Source organism: Salmo salar, chromosome ssa02 (assembly GCF_905237065.1).
Source record: "Salmo salar chromosome ssa02, Ssal_v3.1, whole genome shotgun sequence".
In the NCBI taxonomy this organism is placed as follows: Eukaryota; Metazoa; Chordata; class Actinopteri; order Salmoniformes; family Salmonidae; genus Salmo; species Salmo salar.
Genome location: NC_059443.1, coordinates 16,749,924 through 16,770,406, shown reverse-complemented (window position 1 = coordinate 16,770,406; position 20,483 = coordinate 16,749,924). Strand labels below are relative to the sequence as shown.

At 45.1% G+C, this 20,483-nt stretch overlaps 1 protein-coding gene across 5 annotated transcripts in view; it reads left to right on the top strand.

Moving 5' to 3' along the window:
• LOC106575497 (phospholipid-transporting ATPase ID) overlaps positions 1-20,483 on the top strand; it is a 68,021-nt gene that overhangs the window by 38,428 nt on the left and 9,110 nt on the right. For all 5 annotated transcript variants that reach the window (XR_006759941.1, XR_006759940.1, XM_045698679.1 and 2 more), the window contains 15 exons: positions 310-430; positions 1,630-1,717; positions 4,331-4,365; positions 5,763-5,922; positions 7,602-7,790; positions 8,720-8,835; positions 9,044-9,208; positions 10,449-10,560; positions 10,872-10,977; positions 13,941-14,205; positions 15,066-15,249; positions 15,982-16,205; positions 16,712-16,795; positions 16,882-17,127; positions 17,813-18,082. Coding sequence is in view for 3 of the 5 variants with exons in the window: in XM_045698679.1 (XP_045554635.1) it covers positions 310-430; positions 1,630-1,717; positions 4,331-4,365; positions 5,763-5,922; positions 7,602-7,790; positions 8,720-8,835; positions 9,044-9,208; positions 10,449-10,560; positions 10,872-10,977; positions 13,941-14,205; positions 15,066-15,249; positions 15,982-16,205; positions 16,712-16,795; positions 16,882-17,127; positions 17,813-18,082 (2,365 nt within the window). In the remaining 2 variants the exon portion in view is untranslated. The remainder of the gene's footprint in view (positions 1-309; positions 431-1,629; positions 1,718-4,330; positions 4,366-5,762; positions 5,923-7,601; positions 7,791-8,719; positions 8,836-9,043; positions 9,209-10,448; positions 10,561-10,871; positions 10,978-13,940; positions 14,206-15,065; positions 15,250-15,981; positions 16,206-16,711; positions 16,796-16,881; positions 17,128-17,812; positions 18,083-20,483) is intronic.

The following is a 20,483-nucleotide window of genomic DNA, read 5'->3' as shown; positions in this document are numbered from 1 at the left end:
CGACTGATGTTAGTGTGTGGTCCTGACCCACCCGTACTGATAACTGACTTACTAAGGGCTGTTGTTTGTTGGTTTCTTTATGTGTTAGTGTGTTTGTGTGTTAGTCTGTTGTGTGTTTTTGTATGTGTTGTGTGGGCTGCAATCTGCAATCCCAAACAAGTTAGAGGGCTCCCTGTTGAATTATCTTTTCTTTTTCTCCCTCCCTCCCTCCCTCCCTCCCTCCCTCCCTCCCTCCCTCCCTCCCTCCCTCCCTCCCTCCCTCCCTCCCTCCCTCCCTCCCTCCCTCCCTCCCTCCCTCTGTCTCTCCAGTGTGGAGGTGATTAGGCTGGGTCATAGTTACTTTATAAACTGGGACAGGAAGATGTTCTGTCCACAGTGTAACACAGCAGCTGAAGCCAGGACCACCACTCTCAACGAGGAACTGGGACAGGTGAGGAACATCCTACACCCTACTGTTGTTCATCTACACCCTACTGTTGTTCATCTACACCCTACTGTTGTTCATCTACACTCTACTGTTGTTCATCTACACCCTACTGTTGTTCATCTACACCCTACTGTTGTTCATCTACACTCTACTGTTGTTCATCTACACCCTACTGTTGTTCATCTACACCCTACTGTTGTTCATCTACACCCTACTGTTGTTCATCTACACTCTACTGTTGTTCATCTACAACCTACTGTTGTTCATCTACACCCTACTGTTGTTCATCTACACTCTACTGTTGTTCATCTACACCCTACTGTTGTTAATCTACACTCTACTGTTGTTCATCTACACCCTACTGTTGTTCATCTACACCCTACTGTTGTTCATCTACACCCTACTGTTGTTAATCTACACCCTACTGTTGTTCATCTACACCCTACTGTTGTTCATCTACACCCTACTGTTGTTCATCTACACCCTACTGTTGTTCATCTACACCCTACTGTTGTTCATCTACACCCTACTGTTGTTCATCTACACCCTACTGTTGTTCATCTACACCCTACTGTTGTTCATCTACACCGTACTGTTGTTCATCTACACCGTACTGTTGATCATCTACACCCTACAGTTGTTCATCTACACTCTACTGTTGTTCATCTACACCCTACTGTTGTTCATCTACACCCTACTGTTGTTCATCTACACCCTACTGTTGTTCATCTACACTCTACTGTTGTTCATCTACACCCTACTGTTGTTAATCTACACTCTACTGTTGTTCATCTACACCCTACTGTTGTTCATCTACACCCTACTGTTGTTCATCTACACCCTACTGTTGTTCATCTACACCGTACTGTTGTTCATCTACACCCTACTGTTGTTCATCTACACCCTACTGTTGTTAATCTACACTCTACTGTTGTTCATCTACACCCTACTGTTGTTCATCTACACCCTACTGTTGTTCATCTACACCCTACTGTTGTTCATCTACACTCTACTGTTGTTCATCTACACCCTACTGTTGTTCATCTACACCCTACTGTTGTTCATCTACACCCTACTGTTGTTCATCTACACTAGATCCTTGTATCTCTGTGTTGGAGAATGTTAGCCTAAAAGCCTGTGGTGTGTCTGGATGTAGGTCCAGTACGTCTGTGGTATCTTGATAACCCCCCCCATTGAAACAGGTGGAGTACATCTTCAGTGACAAGACAGGAACTCTCACTCAGAACATCATGAGCTTCAGCAAGTGCTCTATCAATGGACATGCCTATGGTGGGTATACTACACTATATACTACACGATATACTACACTATATACTACAGTCTATCAGATTTAAGGTGGGTATACTACACTATATACTACACGATATACTACACTATATACTACAGTCTATCAGATTTAAGGTGGGTATACTACACTATATACTACAGTCTATCAGATTTAAGGTGGGTATACTACACTATATACTACAGTCTATCAGATTTAAGGTGGGTATACTACACTATATACTACAGTCTATCAGATTTAATGTGGGTATACTACATATATACTACATTCTATCAGATTTAATGTGGGTATACTACGTATATACTACAGTCTATCAGATTTAAGGTGGGTATACTACACTATATACTGCACGATATATAACACTATATACTACAGTCTATCAGATTTAAGGTGGGTATACTACACTATATACTGCACGATATATAACACTATATACTACAGTATCAGATTTAAGGTGGGTATACTACACTATATACTGCACGATATACAACACTATATACTACAGTCTATCAGATTTAAGGTGGGTATACTACACTATATACTACAGTCTATCAGATTTAATGTGGGTATACTACATATATACTACATTCTATCAGATTTAATGTGGGTATACTACGTATATACTACAGTCTATCAGATTTAAGGTGAGTATACTACATTTATACTACAGTCTATCAGATTTAAGGTGGGTATACTACACAATATACTACAGTCTATCAGATTTAAGGTGGGTATACTACATATATACTACAGTCTATCAGATTTAAGGTGGGTATACTACATATATACGACAGTCAATCAGATTTAAGGTGAGTATACTACATATATACTACAGTCAACCAGATTTAAGGTGAGTATACTACATTTATACTACAGTCAATCAGATTTAAGGTGTGTATAATACACTATATACTACAGTCTCTCAGATTTAAAAAACTGATACAAATACACCTTATGGAACAGCAAGGACTGTGAAGAGTCACACACACAGATACAAACACATACAACATACACACTATACACACAACATACACACTATACACACAACTTAGACACTATACACACACGTACACAGTATACACACATGCACTCTATACACACACGTACACCTGGATTGTGTGTAGTAGTAGAGTAGTGGCCTGAGGGCACACGCTTAATGTGGTGTGAAATCTGTTGTTAAATGTATTTTAATGTTTAAAAATGGTATTATAATGTATATTACTGCCTTAATATTTGCTGGACCCCCGGAAGAGTAGCTGCTGTCTTGGCAGGCACTAATGGGGATCCATAATAAACCCCAGGAAGAGTAGCTGCTGTCTTGGCAGGAACTAATGGGGATCCATAATAAACCCCAGGAAGAGTAGCTGCTGCCTTGGCAGGAACTAATGGGGATCTATAATAAACCCCAGGAAGAGTAGCTGCTGCCTTGGCAGGAACTAATGGGGATCTATAATAAACCCCAGGAAGAGTAGCTGCTGCCTTGACAGGAACTAATGGGGATCTATAATAAACCCCAGGAAGAGTAGCTGCTGCCTTGACAGGAACTAATGGGGATCTATAATAAACCCCAGGAAGAGTAGCTGCTGCCTTGACAGGAACTAATGGGGATCCATAATAAACCCCAGGAAGAGTAGCTGCTGCCTAATGGGGATCCATAATAAACCCCAGGAAGAGTAGCTGCTGCCTAATGGGGATCCATAATAAACCCCAGGAAGAGTAGCTGCTGCCTTGGCAGGAACTAATGGGGATCCATAATAAACCCCAGGAAGAGTAACTGCTGCCTTGACAGGAACTAATGGGGATCCACAATAAACCCCAGGAAGAGTAGCTGCTGCCTTGGCAGGAACTAATGGGGATCTATAATAAACCCCAGGAAGAGTAACTGCTGCCTTGACAGGAACTAATGGGGATCTATAATAAACCCCAGGAAGAGTAGCTGCTGCCTTGACAGGAACTAATGGGGATCTATAATAAACCCCAGGAAGAGTAGCTGCTGCCTTGACAGGAACTAATGGGGATCTATAATAAACCCCAGGAAGAGTAGCTGCTGCCTTGACAGGAACTAATGGGGATCTATAATAAACCCCAGGAAGAGTAGCTGCTGCCTTGACAGGAACTAATGGGGATCTATAATAAACCCCAGGAAGAGTAGCTGCTGCCTAATGGGGATCTATAATAAACCCCAGGAAGAGTAGCTGCTGCCTTGACAGGCTAATGGGGATCCATAATAAACCCCAGGAAGAGTAACTGCTGCCTTGACAGGAACTAATGGGGATTCTTAATAAACCCCAGGAAGAGTAGCTGCTGCCTAATGGGGATCTATAATAAACCCCAGGAAGAGTAGCTGCTGCCTAATGGGGATTCTTAATAAACCCCAGGAAGAGTAGCTGCTGCCTAATGGGGATTCTTAATAAACCCCAGGAAGAGTAGCTGCTGCCTTGGCAGGAACCAATGGGGATTCTTAATAAATACAAATAGAACAATACACACACAAATCAGATCAAATCAGCACTGTCCTGTTCCCTCAGTCAATGTTGTAGACGTCCTTGTGGTGCTGGGTAACTCTGAGTCTAAGTGTGAGTGTGTTCTATTGTCAGGTGAGGTGATCGACCCGTTGGGAGTACAGCCAAAGGTGAGCAGGCTAACGTAAGACTAACAGTATGACTAAAAACACAGCATACTGTTCAGCTTGCTCTCTGTGGCAATGACATCACTCTGGCACTGTGCACTTTGCTCTTTGACCATAGGTGAATACAAAGCATAGTTTCTAATGGTGAATACTACAACTGTCCTCCTTCCTCTCTTCCCCCCTTCTCTGTCTGCCCTTCTCTGTCTGCCCTTCTCTGTCTGCCCTTCTCTGTCTCCCCTTCTCTGTCTGCCCTTCTCTGTCTCCCCTTCTCTGTCTGCCCTTCTCTGTCTGCCCTTCTCTGTCTCCCCTTCTCTGTCTCCCCTTCTCTGTCTGCCCTTCTCTGTCTGCCCTTCTCTGTCTGCCCTTCTCTGTCTCCTCTTCTCTGTCTCCCCTTCTCTGTCTGCCCTTCTCTGTCTGCCCTTCTCTCTCTCCTCTTCTCTGTCTGCCCTTCTCTCTCTCCTCTTCTCTGTCTCCCCTTCTCTGTCTCCCCTTCTCTGTCTGCCCTTCTCTGTCTGCCCTTCTCTGTCTGCCCTTCTCTGTCTCCTCTTCTCTGTCTCCCCTTCTCTGTCTGCCCTTCTCTGTCTGCCCTTCTCTCTCTCCTCTTCTCTGTCTGCCCTTCTCTCTCTCCTCTTCTCTGTCTCCCCTTCTCTGTCTGCCCTTCTCTGTCTGCCCTTCTCTGTCTGCCCTTCTCTCTCTCCTCTTCTCTGTCTGCCCTTCTCTCTCTCCTCTTCTCTGTCTGCCCTTCTCTGTCTCCCCTTCTCTGTCTGCCCTTCTCTGTCTGCCCTTCTCTCTCTCCTCTTCTCTGTCTGCCCTTCTCTCTCTCCCCTTCTCTGTCTCCCCTTCTCTGTCTGCCCTTCTCTGTCTGCCCTTCTCTCTCTCCTCTTCTCTGTCTGCCCTTCTCTCTCTCCTCTTCTCTGTCTCCCCTTCTCTGTCTGCCCTTCTCTGTCTGCCCTTCTCTGTCTCCTCTTCTCTGTCTGCCCTTCTCTGTCTGCCCTTCTCTCTCTCCTCTTCTCTGTCTGCCCTTCTCTCTCTCCTCTTCTCTGTCTGCCCTTCTCTGTCTCCTCTTCTCTGTCTGCCCTTCTCTGTCTGCCCTTCTCTGTCTGCCCTTCTCTCTCTCCTCTTCTCTGTCTGCCCTTCTCTGTCTCCTCTTCTCTGTCTGCCCTTCTCTGTCTCCTCTTCTCTGTCTGCCCTTCTCTGTCTGCCCTTCTCTGTCTGCCCTTCTCTCTCTCCTCTTCTCTGTCTCCCCTTCTCTGTCTGCCCTTCTCTGTCTGCCCTTCTCTCTCTCCTCTTCTCTGTCTGCCCTTCTCTCTCTCCTCTTCTCTGTCTGCCCTTCTCTCTCACCTCTTCTCTGTCTGCCCTTCTCTCTCTCCTCTTCTCTCTCTCCTCTTCTCTCTTTCCAGAGGCTAGACTTCTCCTCCTTCAACCCCCTGGCTGACCCTGACTTCTGTTACTATGACAACGGTCTGCTGAAGTCGGTGAAGCTGGGAGACCTTCACAGCCACGAGTTCTTCCGGCTGCTTTCCCTCTGTCACACCGTCATGAGTGAGGAGAAGAAGGAGGGTGAGAGATAGCGGGAAGGAGGGTGAGAGAGAGGGATAGAGGGAGGAATAGAAGGAGAGGGGGGTGAGAGAGCGATAGAGGGAGGAATAGAAGTAGGGTAAGAGAGAGCGAGATAGAGGGAATGAGGGTTAGATAGAGATAGAGGGAGGATGATAGAGAGAGAGGGAATGAGGGATAGAGGGAGGAATAGAAGGAGAGGGAGGGTGAGAGAGCGATAGAGGGAGGAATAGAAGTAAGGTAAGAGAGAGCGAGATAGAGGGAATGAGGGTTATATAGAGATAGAGGGAGGATGAGAGAGAGAGAGGGTTATAGAGGGATAGAGGGAGGGATGGAAGGAGAAGGAGGGTGAGAGAGGGGTAGAGGAAAAGAGAGGGAGGGAGAGATGGGAGATGAGGAGAAATAATTTGCTTTATTAAGTTGAACTTGTAATTATAGTCCATGTTTTTAAAGCTGCAATATGTCACTTTTTGGGCAACCCAACCAAGTTCACATAGAAATGTGAGTTATTAATTTGCTCATTGAAAGAAGAAAGTCTATGTGTGCTACATTTATGCTTCCCGTTCTTAAGTTTTGTTTTGGCGTCTTTTACTTTCGGTTTTGTACACCAGCTTTAAACAGCTAAAAATACTATACAGAACAAAAATATAAACTCAACAATTTAAACTATTTTACTGAGTTACAGTTCATATAAGGAAATCAGTCAGTTGAAATAAATTCATTAAGCCCTAATGTATGGATTTCACATGACTGGGCAGGGGTGCAGCCTTGGGTGGGCCTGAGAGGACATAGGCCCACCTACTTGGGAGACTGGCCCACCCACAGGGGAGCAAGGCCCAGCCAATCAGAATGAGTTTTTCCCAACAAAAGGGCTTTATTACAGACAGAAAATCAGCTGTCCGGGTATCTGGTCTCAGACGATCTCGCAGGTGAAGAAGCCGGATGTGGAGGTCCTGGGTTGGCGTGGTTACAGGTGGTCTGCAGTTGTGTGGCCGGTTGGACGTACTTCCAAATTATAAAACGATGTTGGAGGAGGCTTATGGTAGAGAAATGAACATACAATTCTCTGGCAACAGCTCTGGTGGACATTCCTGCAGTCAGCATGCCAATTACACGCTCCCTCAAAACCTGAGACGTGTTGTGTGACAAAACTGCACATTTTAGAGTGGCCTTTTAATTTCCCCAGCGCAATAATCATCTAACGTTCACCCTGTTTAATCAGCTTCTTCATATGTGACACCTGTCAGGTGGATGGATTATCTTGGCATAGGACAAATTCTCACTAACAGGAATGTAAACAAATTGATGCACAACATTTGAGAGAAATAAGCTTTTTATGAGTATGGAACATTTCTGGAATCTTTTATTTCAGCTCATGAAACATGGGACCAACACTTTACATGTTGCGTTTATATTTTTGTTCAGTGTATATTTTTGGTTGTTTCAAATATATTTCAAAGCGGTTTAGATGGTATAATGATTCTCTACACTATGCATTGCTTGTTTTGTCACATAAACTGAAATTAGGTGAACCATGAAATGGAGGAGTGGTTTTTGCATAGTGCATCTTAAAAGCATGTTGTATTTTGTGTTCACCTACATGTATAGAATGTGTTTAATGGATACTGTATTCTCTGTCTCCCTCTCTCTCTCTCTCTCACTCCCCCACTCTGCCCCTCTAGGAGAGTTGATGTATAAGGCCCAGTCTCCAGATGAGGGTGCGTTGGTGACAGCAGCCAGGAACTTTGGTTTTGTGTTCCGGTCTAGAACCCCTGGTACTGTCACTGTGACAGAGCTGGGCCGACCCGTCACATACACACTGCTGGCCATCCTCGACTTCAACAACATCCGCAAGAGGATGTCCGTTATAGGTATACAAATACATGCATACGCACTCACACAAGCACGCACACACCTTGACATACAGTAGACACACACACGCTCACCAAACACACCTTGACGTAGTGCACTTCAGCAACTTACGCAAGAGCAAAATAAAAAAATAAACGGGAAAATATCTTTGTATAAAACATACTGTACAACATTATAAATCTATGACATTAAAATGCCTATTTACTCTGTGTCACGGCTGTGTGGAGAGACGGACCAAGGCGCAGCGTGCTCTGAGTTCCACATCTTTATTTTTGTGAAACTTACAAAACAAAAAGGAAATAAACAACAAACCGTGACGACAGAGGTGCTACATGCACTAACTCAAAACAAGATCCCACAAAAACCAGTGGTGAAATAGCTGCCTAAATATGATCCCCAATCAGAGACAACGATAAACAGCTGCCTCTAATTGGGAACCATACCAGGCCAACATAGAAATAAAACACCTAGATAACCCACCCTAGTCACACCCCGACCTAATCAACATAGAGAATAAAAAGGCTCTCGTATGGTCAGGGCGTGACACTATGTTTCATCTGACTGCACAATCCACTGTCTCATCAGCCCAGCCAGGCAATTTATAAACTTGATCTCCACTATAAAAAGCATCTAGACATTATCTCACATTTCTTTTAGTCTAACATTTAGTTAGTGTGTCTGCAGTGCGTAACCCAGATCATATTAAAGTATGTCTCTGTCTGTGGTGCGTAACCCAGATCATATTAAAGTATGACTCTCTTTGCAGTGCGTTACCCAGATCATATTAAAGTATGACTCTCTGCAGTGCGTAACCCAGATCATATTAAAGTATGACTCTCTCTGCAGTGCGTAACCCAGATCATATTAAAGTATGACTCTCTCTGCAGTGCGTAACCCAGATCATATTAAAGTATGACTCTCTCTGCAGTGCGTAACCCCGAGGGGAGGATCCGTCTATACTGTAAAGGAGCTGATACTCTGTTGTTTGAGAGGCTCCACCCCTCCAACCATCACCTGATGAACATCACAACAGATCACCTTAATGTGAGTTACACACACACACACACACACACACACACGTGCAGTCATATACACACAATAATAATCAGAGTTCCTATTCAGCCTATCACAGCTCTCTTTTATGCAAGTAACACCACTGCCCTCTGGTGGTTAAATGTTTTCATGCACACTACTCCAGCCATCAGGAGATGATTGATTGTTTATCAATTCTTCAATTCACTTGTGTGTCTAGGAGTATGCTGGGGACGGTCTGCGGACCCTGGCCCTGGCCTACAGAGACCTGTCAGAGGAGCAGTGGGAGGAGTGGTCAGAGAGACACCGCCAAGCAGACAGAGCTACAGACTGTAGAGAGGACAGACTGGCTGACATATATGAACACATAGAACAGGACATGATGGTATCACGCTGTGTGTGTGTTTGTCTGTGTGTGTGCAGGGCGGAGGGTGTCTGCGTGTGTGTCTGCGTGTGCGTGTGTGTGTGTGTGTGTGAGCACGTGTGTTCTATCTGTAACATCATTGGCACCAAAATACATTTCTATCAACTTGTGTAACTGCCAATAAAGTTATATTCTACTCTGCTCTATTCGATTTGGCTCTATTCTACTCTTCTCTATTCTATTCTTCTCTATTCTACTCTGCTCTATTCTACTCTGCTCTATTCTACTCTGCTCTATTCTACTCTATTCTACCCTGCTCTATTCTACTCTGCTCTATTCTACTCTGCTCTATTCTACTCTATTCTCTATTCTACCCTGCTCTATTCTACTCTGCTCTATTCTACTCTGCTCTACTCTACTCTGCTCTATTCTACTCTATTCTCTATTCTACCCTGCTCTATTCTACTCTGCTTTATGCTCTATTCTACTCTGCTCTATTCCACTCTGCTCTATTCTACTCTGCTCTATTCTACTCTATGCTCTATTTTACTCTGCTCTATTCTACTCTATTCTCTATTCTACTCTGCTCTATTCTACTCTGCTTTATGCTCTATTCTACTCTGCTCTATTCTACTCTGCTCTATGCTCTATTCTACTCTGCTCTATTCTACTCTATGCCCTATTCTACTCTATGCTCTATTCTACGCTGCTCTATTCTCCTCTATTCTCTAATCTACTCTGCTCTATTCTACTCTGCTCTATTCTACTCTGCTCTATGCTCTATTCTACTCTGTTCTATTCTACTCTGCTCTATGCTCTATTCTACTCTGCTTTACTCTGCTCAATGCTCTATTCTACTCTGCTCTATTCTACTCTATGCTCTATTCTACTCTATGGTCTATTCTACTCTGCTCTATTCTACTCTGCTCTATGCTCTATTCTGCTCTATGCTCTATTCTACTCTATGCTCTATTCTACTCTATGCTCTATTCTACTCTGTTCTATTCTACTCTGCTCTATGCTCTATTCTACTCTGCTTTACTCTGCTCTATGCTCTATTCTACTCTGCTCTATTCTACTCTGCTCTATGCTCTATTCTACTCTGCTCTATTCTACTCTGCTCTATGCTCTATTCTGCTCTATGCTCTATTCTACTCTATGCTCTATTCTACTCTATGCTCTATTCTACTCTGCTCTATTCTACTCTGCTCTATTCTACTCTGCTCTATGCTCTATTCTACTCTGCTCTATTCTACTCTAGCTCCTGGGAGCCACAGCCATAGAGGATAAGCTACAGGAGGGAGTTCCTGAGACCATCGCTATCCTCTCTCTCGCTAACATCAAGATTTGGGTCCTCACGGGAGACAAACAGGGTGAGACACACACACACACACACACACACACACACACACACACACACACACACACACACACACACACACACACACCAACTAGAGCTGGCTATTTAAACATTTCCTTTCCTTCACTTCTCTCTCTCTTTCTGTCTCTCTCTATCGCTCTCTCTGTCTCTTTCTTTCTGTCTCTCTTTCTGTCTCTCTCTTTCTGTCTCTCTCTTTCTGTCTCTCTTTCTGTTCTCTTCTCTCTCTGTCTCTCTCTTTCTGTCTCTCTGTCTCTCTTTCTGTCTCTCTGTTTCTCTTTCTGTCTCTCTCTGTCTCTCTCTCAGAGACAGCAGTTAATATAGGTTACTCCTGTAAGATGCTGACTGGTGATATGACTGAGGTGTTCATCATCAGTGGAAACACAGTGCTGAGTGTCAGAGAGGAACTCAGGTACTCTAACTATCCTCTATTCCTCCCTCTATCCATCTATCTCTCTATTCCTCCCTCTATCCATCTATCTCTCTATTCCTCCCTCTATCCATCTATCTCTCTATTCCTCCCTCTATCCATCTATCTCTCTATTCCTCCCTCTATCCATCTATCTCTCTATTCCTCCCTCTATCCATCTATCTCTCTATTCCTCCCTCTATCCATCTATCTCTCTATTCCTCCCTCTATCCATCTATCTCTCTATTCCTCCCTCTATCCATCTATCTCTCTATTCCTCCCTCTATCCATCTATCTCTCTATTCCTCCCTCTATCCATCTATCTCTCTATTCCTCCCTCTATCCATCTATCTCTCTATTCCTCCCTCTATCCATCTATCTCTCTATTCCTCCCTCTATCCATCTATCTCTCTATTCCTCCCTCTATCATCTATCTCTCTATTCCTCCCTCTATCCATCTATCTCTCTATTCCTCCCTCTATCATCTATCTCTCTATTCCTCCCTCTATCCATCTATCTCTCTATTCCTCCCTCTATCCATCTATCTCTCTATTCCTCCCTCTATCCATCTATCTCTCTATTCCTCCCTCTATCCATCTATCTCTCTATTCCTCCCTCTATCCATCTATCTCTCTATTCCTCCCTCTATCCATCTATCTCTCTATTCCTCCCTCTATCCATCTATCTCTCTATTCCTCCCTCTATCCATCTATCTCTCTATTCCTCCCTCTATCCATCTATCTCTATTCCTCCCTCTATCCATCTATCTCTCTATTCCTCCCTCTATCCATCTACTCTCTATTCCTCCCTCTATCCATCTATCTCTCTATTCCTCCCTCTATCCATCTATCTCTCTATTCCTCCCTCTATCATCTATCTCTCTATTCCTCCCTCTATCCATCTATCTCTCTATTCCTCCCTCTATCCATCTATCTCTCTATTCCTCCCTCTATCCATCTATCTCTATTCCTCCCTCTATCCATCTATCTCTCTATTCCTCCCTCTATCATCTATCTCTATTCCTCCCTCTATCCATCTATCTCTCTATTCCTCCCTCTATCCATCTATCTCTCTATTCCTCCCTCTATCATCTATCAGGGTGAGACACACACACACACACACACACACACACACACACACACACACACACACACACACACACACACACACACACAGACCCCCCCCCACACACACACACACACACACACACACACACAGACCCCCACACACACACACACACACACACACACACACACAGACCCCCCACACACACACACAGACCCCCCACACACACACACACACACACACACACACACACACACACACACACACACAGACCCCCCCCCCACACACACAAACAAACACACAAACACAAACTAGAGCTGGCTGTTTAGAACTAGGATAAACTATACCTTTCCTTTCCCTCACTTCTCTCTCTCTCTCTCTCTCTTTCTTTCTCTCTCTTTCTGTCTCACTCTTTCTGTCTCTCTCTCTCTCTTTCTTTCTCACTCTTTCTGTCTCTCTCTCTCTCTCTCTTTCTGTCTCTCTCTCTGTCTCTCTCTCTCTCTCTCTCTCTCTCTTTCTGTCTCTCTCTTTCTGTCTCTCTTTCTGTCTCTCTTTCTGTCTCTCTCTTTCTGTCTCTCTCTTTCTGTCTCTCTCTTTCTGTCTCACTCTTTCTGTCTCTCTCTCTCTCTTTCTTTCTCACTCTTTCTGTCTCTCTCTCTCTCTCTCTTTCTGTCTCTCTCTCTGTCTCTCTCTCTCTCTCTCTCTCTCTCTCTTTCTGTCTCTCTCTTTCTGTCTCTCTTTCTGTCTCTCTTTCTGTCTCTCTCTTTCTGTCTCTCTCTTTCTGTCTCTCTCTTTCTGTCTCACTCTTTCTGTCTCTCTCTCTCTCTTTCTTTCTCACTCTTTCTGTCTCTCTCTCTCTCTCTCTCTTTCTGTCTCTCTCTTTCTGTCTCTCTTTCTGTCTCTCTCTTTCTGTCTCACTCTTTCTGTCTCTCTTTCTCTCTCTCTCTTTCTGTCTCTCTCTTTCTGTCTCTCTTTCTGTCTCTCTCTCTGTCTCTCTCTCTCTCTCTCTCTCTCTCTTTCTGTCTCTCTCTTTCTGTCTCTCTTTCTGTCTCTCTCTTTCTGTCTCTTTCTGTCTCTCTCTTTCTGTCTCTCTTTCTGTCTCTCTCTTTCTGTCTCTCTCTCTCTCTTTCTTTCTCACTCTTTCTGTCTCTCTCTCTCTCTCTTTCTGTCTCTCTCTTTCTGTCTCACTCTTTCTGTCTCTCTCTCTCTCTTTCTTTCTCACTCTTTCTGTCTCTCTCTCTCTCTCTCTCTCTTTCTGTCTCTCTCTTTCTGTCTCTCTTTCTATCTCTCTCTCTCTCTCTCTGTCTCTCTCTTTCTTTCTATCTCTCTCTCTGTAGCTCTCTTTCTGTCTCTCTCACTGTCTCTCTCTCTGTCTATCTCTCTCTTTCTGTCTCTCTCTTTCTGTCTCTCTCTCTGTCTCTCTCTCTGTCTCTCTCTCTCTTTGTGTCTCTCTCTTTCTGTCTCTCTCTGTCTCTCTTTCTGTCTCTCTCTCTCTGTCGCTCTCTTTCTGTCTCTCTCACTGTCTCTCTCTCTGTCTATCTCTCTGTTGCTCTCTTTCTGTCTCTCTCTCTGTTGCTCTCTTTCTGTCTCTCTCTCTCTGTCTCTCTTTTTCTGTCTCTCTTTCTGTCGCTCTCTTTCTGTCTCTCTCTCTTTCTCTGTCTCTCTCTCTGTCTCTCTCTCTGTTGCTCTCTTTCTGTCTCTCTCTCTGTTGCTCTCTTTCTGTCTCTCTCTCTCTGTCTCTCTTTTTCTGTCTCTCTCTTTCTGTCACTCTCTTTCTCTCTCTCTGTCTCTCTCTTTCTGTCTCTCTCTGTCTCTCTCTGTTCAGTGTATTAATCAACTATTCACCCTCATCTCTTTGTCCTGTCCTGTCATTTCTCCTCCCTCATTCTCGTTCTCTTCAGGAGAGCGAGGGAGAGGATGATAGAGTTTGCCCGTACGAGAGAGGGAGGAAATGAGGAGGGGATGGAGGGATGGGGCGAGGCCTGTTCTCTGGGGAATGGGTTTGGGGAAGACGGGGGAGGAGAGGGGAGAGAGTGGCCCTCCGTGGGGGACAAACAGCAGCAGTGTCCCCCTCCCCCTGGCCCTCCTGCCCCTCGACCCCCCTCCTCAACCACGCTAGACTCCATATCTGGAGAGTTCGCCCTCGTCATCAACGGACATAGCCTGGTGAGACGACACACACACTCACACCAATGATGTATATAAGCCCTGGATTGCTGTTGCTATGTAATGGCCAATGAGAGGCTTTGACGCCACTGGTCAGCCATATTGGCACTGCCCAGAAGGAGCAGTCCTCCATTGGAATGAATGGAATTGTACAGTATTTCAATTAAGTGGACAAAATTAAAGTTGTACATTTTTTTTAGGTTAAATTACATGTATTTAAGTGTTTTTGTTGTAGTGGGGACAGTAAAATCAGTACTTTAAAAAAATTATACTTGTTTTTATATATGTCTTTTTTATGTTTAGCTCACATAATATAATTTAAAAGTCTGCATTAAGGTGTCTGTAATAGAATAAACATGACAAAAACAAATGTAGAAATTAATAAATGCATTTCTATACCTTCCTAAATGTGTTTTACACTGGTGAGGGAGAGCCAAGATAGAGGCGTGGTGGCTTCAAAACAGCTGCCTTAGTAATCTAGGGGATATATAACTCACTAGATATACAAACACCACGACACTGGACACACTACTTGTGCAATAGAAAACATGTCAACATGGCGCTCATAACAAATCTAAAATATCCAAACAAGTTCTCCCTCCCTCCCTCTCTCCTTCTCCTTCTCCCTTCCTCTCCTTCTCCCTCCCTCCCTCCCTCCCTCTCTCCTTTCTCATTCTCAATTCCTTTCCTTCTCTTTCCCTCCCTCTCTCTCTCTCTCTCCTTCTCCCTCTCCTTCTCCCTCCCTCCCTCCCTCCCTCCCTCCTCCCTCCCTCCTCCCTCCTCCTCCCTCCCTCCCTCTCCTTCTCCCTCCCTCCCTCTCCTTCTCCCTTCCTCCCTCCCTCCCTCTCTCTCTGTGTCAGGCCCATGCGTTGGAGGCTGATATGGAGGGGGAGTTTGTGTCAACAGCGTGTGTCTGTAGAGCAGTGATCTGCTGCAGGGTGACTCCTCTACAGAAAGCCCTGGTGGTGGAGCTCATCAAGAAACACAAGAAAGCTGTCACCCTGGCCATAGGAGACGGGGCTAATGATGTTAGCATGATCAAGAGTAAGTTAGAGAGAGAGAGGGATGGAGGAGAGGATGTCAGAGGGTTGAAGGAAGGGAGAGTGACAGAAATGCTTGGCAAAGATGACAGAGATGGGTAGAGATGGGAAGAATTGAGAGATAAGGGGAACGAGGAGGTATATTGAAGCAAAGTGCTCTGGCAGCACAGTCTATTTGTAAGGTAATGGAAAGTCCCCAGAATCCCCACTTTATCTGTTTATGTGTAGTTCTCTCTCCTTACGTCCTCTTTTCTCACGCCTCACCATGCCTTTCACAATTGTGTGTATGTATGTGTGCGTGCATGCATGCTTGCACATGTGTGTGTTTGTTTGTGTGCACGAATACAAGTGTGTGAGTGTGTGTGTGTGTGTGTGTGTGTGTGTGTGTGTGTGTGTGTGTGTGTGTGTGTGTGTGTGTGTGTGTGTGTGTGTGTGTGTGTGTGTGTGTGTGTGTGTGTGTATGAAAAGCAGAAGAGAGGAGGCCTCTGAGGGAGGAGAGGTCCTTGTGGTTTCACATCCTGTTTTCTGGGCTCGACACCATGTCCTTGGAGACATTACTCAACCTGTTGACTGGTTACCAAACCTGAATCTGAGGGAAGAGCATAGCAGGCTTCTGTGCCAGCCCAGCACTAACACCCCTGATAATTACACTTTTCAATTGTCTACAGTTGCTCTCTGTCCTTGTCTCCTCTCCTATATCCTATATGAAGTGTTTGTCTATTCCCCCCCCTCCCAGCGGCTCATATAGGAGTGGGCATCAGTGGTCAGGAGGGCATCCAGGCAGTGCTGGCGTCTGACTACTCCTTCTCCCAGTTCCGCTTCCTCCAGCGCCTGCTGCTGGTCCACGGACGCTGGTCCTACCTCCGCATGTGTCGCTTCCTCTGCTACTTCTTCTACAAGAACTTTGCCTTCACCATGGTGCACTTCTGGTTTGGCTTCTTCTGTGGCTTCTCTGCCCAGGTGAGAGGTCAGGGGTGAGGGATCAGGAACGGGGGTTTAGAGGTGAGGGGTGAAGGCTTTTAGAAGTTGGGTTGAGGTAAATCATTTTGACTTCACTGTCAAAAAAACACGTTAGGAGTGTTTAGGAGGAACTATAAGGGTTGAAGTGAAGACTCATGGGGCATGACGTTATATTTGGGCTTAAATGGGGTGAGGTTGTCGTTCTTACTGTGTGTGTCTCTCCCTCTCACCCTCTATCTCTCTCTGTTATCTCCCTCCTACCCTCTGTCTCTCTTTTCTTTCTCTCTCTCTCGCTCTCTTTTTCCATCCCTCTCTCTCACTCTCCCTCTCTCCATCCCTCTCTCTCTCTCTCGCCCTCTCTCCATCTTTCTCTCTCCCTCTCTCCATCCCTCTCTCTCCCTCTCTCCCTCTCTCCATCCCTCTCTCTTTCTCCCTCTCCATCCCTTTCTTCATCCTTCTCTCTCTTTCTATTTCTCTCTCTCTCTCTCTCTCTCTCTCTCTCTCAGACAGTATATGATCAGTACTTCATCACTCTCTATAACATCGTCTACACCTCTCTCCCCGTGCTGGCCATGGGAATATTTGACCAGGTGAGTCTCCCAAGCACACACACTCTGCCTCTGTACCCTTTGACCCCTGACCCTTGACCCCTGGTTGTTCCTCTTTCCCTCTGTAGGACGTCCCAGAGCAGCGTAGTCTGGAGTATCCTAAGCTGTATGAGCCAGGTCAGCTTAACCTGCTGTTCAACAAGAGAGAGTTCTTCATCTGTATAACCCAGGGTATCTACTCTAGTGTTGTGTTGTTCTTCATACCCTACGCCATCCTGTCCCACGGAACCCAGGGCACCGGGGAACCCCTCGCTGACTACCAGACCTTTGCTGTTACCACGGCTACCGCCCTGGTGATCGTGGTCAGTGTGCAGGTGAGCGGGGGAAAGGACTGTAGTATCCACTTCCTGTAGGCAACGTGTGTGTTTGAAGGTTTGCTACATATGATAAACCGGGTAGTTTGGGTCATGTGTATATCAGACAATATACCACGGTATTACGCAAAAAGACTTGTTTACTGTTCTAATTATGTTGGTAACCAGTTTATAATAGTAATAAGGCACCTCAGGGGTTTGTGATAATGGCCAATACACCACGGCTAAGGGCAGTTCCTAGGCACGACGCAGCGCAGAGTACAGCCTGGATACAGCTGTTAGTCATGGTATATTGGCCATATACCACAACCCCCCGAGGTGTCTTATTATATACAGTCTGATATACACCGGCTTTCAGTACAAACTGGGTGGTTAGAGGCCTGAATGCTGATTGGCTGAAAGCCGTGGTATATCAGACCATATACCACAGGTATGATAAAACATGTATTTTTACTCTTCTAATTACTCTGCATTGCGTCGTGCCTAAAAACAGCCGTTAACCGTGGTATATTGGCCATACATAGTACCACAGCCCCCACGCCTTATTGCTTAAATCTCTCTCTGCTTGTGTGTGTGTGTGTGTGTGTGTGTGTGTGTGTGTGTGTGTGTGTGTGTGTGTGTGTGTGTGTGTGTGTGTGTGTGTGTGTGTGTGTGTGTGTGTGTGTGTGTGTGTGTGTGTGTGTAGATTGCTCTGGACACAGGCTACTGGACAGCCATCAACCATTTCTTTGTGTGGGGCTCTGTGGGCACCTTCTTCACCATCATGTTGGCCATGCACAGCCAGACTCTGTTCAGCATCTTTCCCAACCAGTTCCACTTCGTAGGCAGTGCCCAGAGCACACTGGTCCAGCCGCTGGTGTGGCTGACCATCGTCTTGGCCACAGTGATCTGCATCGTACCAGTTCTGGCGTTCCGATTCCTCAAACTGGACCTGAAACCACAGCTCTCTGATACGGTGAGAACAATATGCTTCTGGCCACACTCACAGCTCTCTGACACGGTGAGAACAATATGCTTCTGGCCACACTCACAGCTCTCTGACACGGTGAGAACAATATGCTTCTGGCCACACTCACAGCTCTCTGACACGGTGAGAACAATATGCTTCTGGCCACACTCACAGCTCTCTGACACGGTGAGAACAATATGCTTCTGGCCACACTCACAGCTCTCTGACACGGTGAGAACAATATGCTTCTGACCACACTCACAGCTCTCTGACACGGTGAGAACAATATGCTTCTGGCCACACTCACAGCTCTCTGACACGGTGAGAACAATATGCTTCTGGCCACACTCACAGCTCTCTGACACAGTGAGAAGAATATGCTTCTGGCCACACTCACAGCTCTCTGACACGGTGAGAACAATATGCTTCTGGCCACACTCACAGCTCTCTGACACGGTGAGAACAATATGCTTCTGGCCACACTCACACACTTCACACACACACTGTACATCCCTCCTTGATCCAACACATCCTAATCACTGATCCTAATCACTGATCCTACTCACTGATCCTAATCACTGATCCTACTCACTAACACATTGGATAGGTGAAAACAGTTAGTTAAACTCCAGATAGCATTCACCAATTGCCAGGCTGTCATTGTAAATAAGTATTTGTTCTTAGTTGACCTGCCTGGTAAAATAAAGGTAAAATAAAATAGTAATTCAGTCATGTGAAATCAGTGGAAGGGATGAAGAATGGATGCTGGATCATGACCAGTTCTTTATGATCCTCTGTTCCTGTCTCAAAGTCTTTCAGTGCTCATCTACATCAGTCTCACCTTCAGTCTGACCTTCAAACTGATCTTCAGTTTGAACTTCAATCTGATTTTCAGTTTGACCTTTAGTATGACCTTCAATATGATTTTCTGTCTGACCTTCAATCCGACTTTCAGTCTGACTTTCAGTATGTTCTTCAGTCTGACCTTCAGTATTTCCTTCAGTCTGACCTTCAATATGATTTTCTGTCTGACCTTCAGTATTTCCTTCAGGCTGACCTTCAGTATGTTCTTCAGTCTGACCTTCAGTATTTCCTTCAGTCTGACCTTCAGTATGTTCTTCAGTCTGACCTTCAGTATTTCCTTCAGTCTGACCTTCAGTATTTTCTTCAGTCTGACCTTCAGTATGTTCTTCAGTCTGACCTTCAGTATGTTCTTCAGTCTGACCTTCAGTATGTTCTTCAGTCTGACCTTCAGTATGTTCTTCAGTCTGACCTTCAGTATGTTCTTCAGTCTGACCTTCAGTATGTTCTTCAGTCTGACCTTCAGTATTTCCTTCAGTCTGACCTTCAGTATGTTCTTCAGTCTGACCTTCAGTATGTTCTTCAGTCTGACCTTCAGTATGTTCTTCAGTCTGACCTTCAGTATTTCCTTCAGTCTGACCTTCAGTATGTTCTTCAGTCTGACCTTCAGTATTTCCTTCAGGCTGATCTTCAGTATGTTCTTCAGTCTGACCTTCAGTCGGGCCTTCAGTCTGGCCTTCAGTCTGAACTTCAGTCTGACCTTCAGTCTGGCCTTCAGTCTGACCTTCAGTCAGGCCTTCAGTCTGGCCTTCATTCTGACCTTCAGTCGGCCTTCAGTCGGGCCTTCAGTCTGGCCTTCATTCTGACCTTCAGTCGGCCTTCAGTCTGGCCTTCAGTCTGACCTTCAGTCTAACTTTCAGTCTGTCAGCCATGCCTCCTGTCTTCTCTCTATACTATTGTGATTCTGTCTGTTTGTCTCTTCATTGCTGTGACTGAAATCACACCAATGCCCCCTAACTCTACCAATGATTAACTGTTTGTGCGTACGCCACCACTCTCTGTATCCCGTCACATCTCTTCTCTGTAAATATTGACTCAGAACGAGTCTGTGTCTATCCTACAGACATGAATATAACTTAATGCCCTCTAGAACAGCTGTCCTTATCACCTTATAATACGTCATTATCACTAGGGTTTAATATTGTCCGAAAACATTCTACACGTTCTACACATCCTTCCTGAGAATATTGCAACCGTCCTGAAATAAATCTGACAATAATTATACCACAGATAGAACAATGAGACAGATATTTCACAGAATGTGTAAATGTGAAGCATCCGATTGGCGTTCCCACTCACTACCATATATGGCCCAGTGGGAGAAGATTGGAGAAGATGGAAGGAGATGGATTTTGGCCAACATTCTGCACATTTTCTCATCGGGGAAGCTTTTGACCTCAATACAGTTTCCTGTCCCCAAAACTAAAATCTGTTATGAACGGAGTAGACTACGTTTTGTAGATTTTAACCTTTGCCAAAGTTGTAAAAAATGGCATTGTTTAGAGGGAATGCGAAGGCTAATTGAGTTATTGCACACGCTCACTCC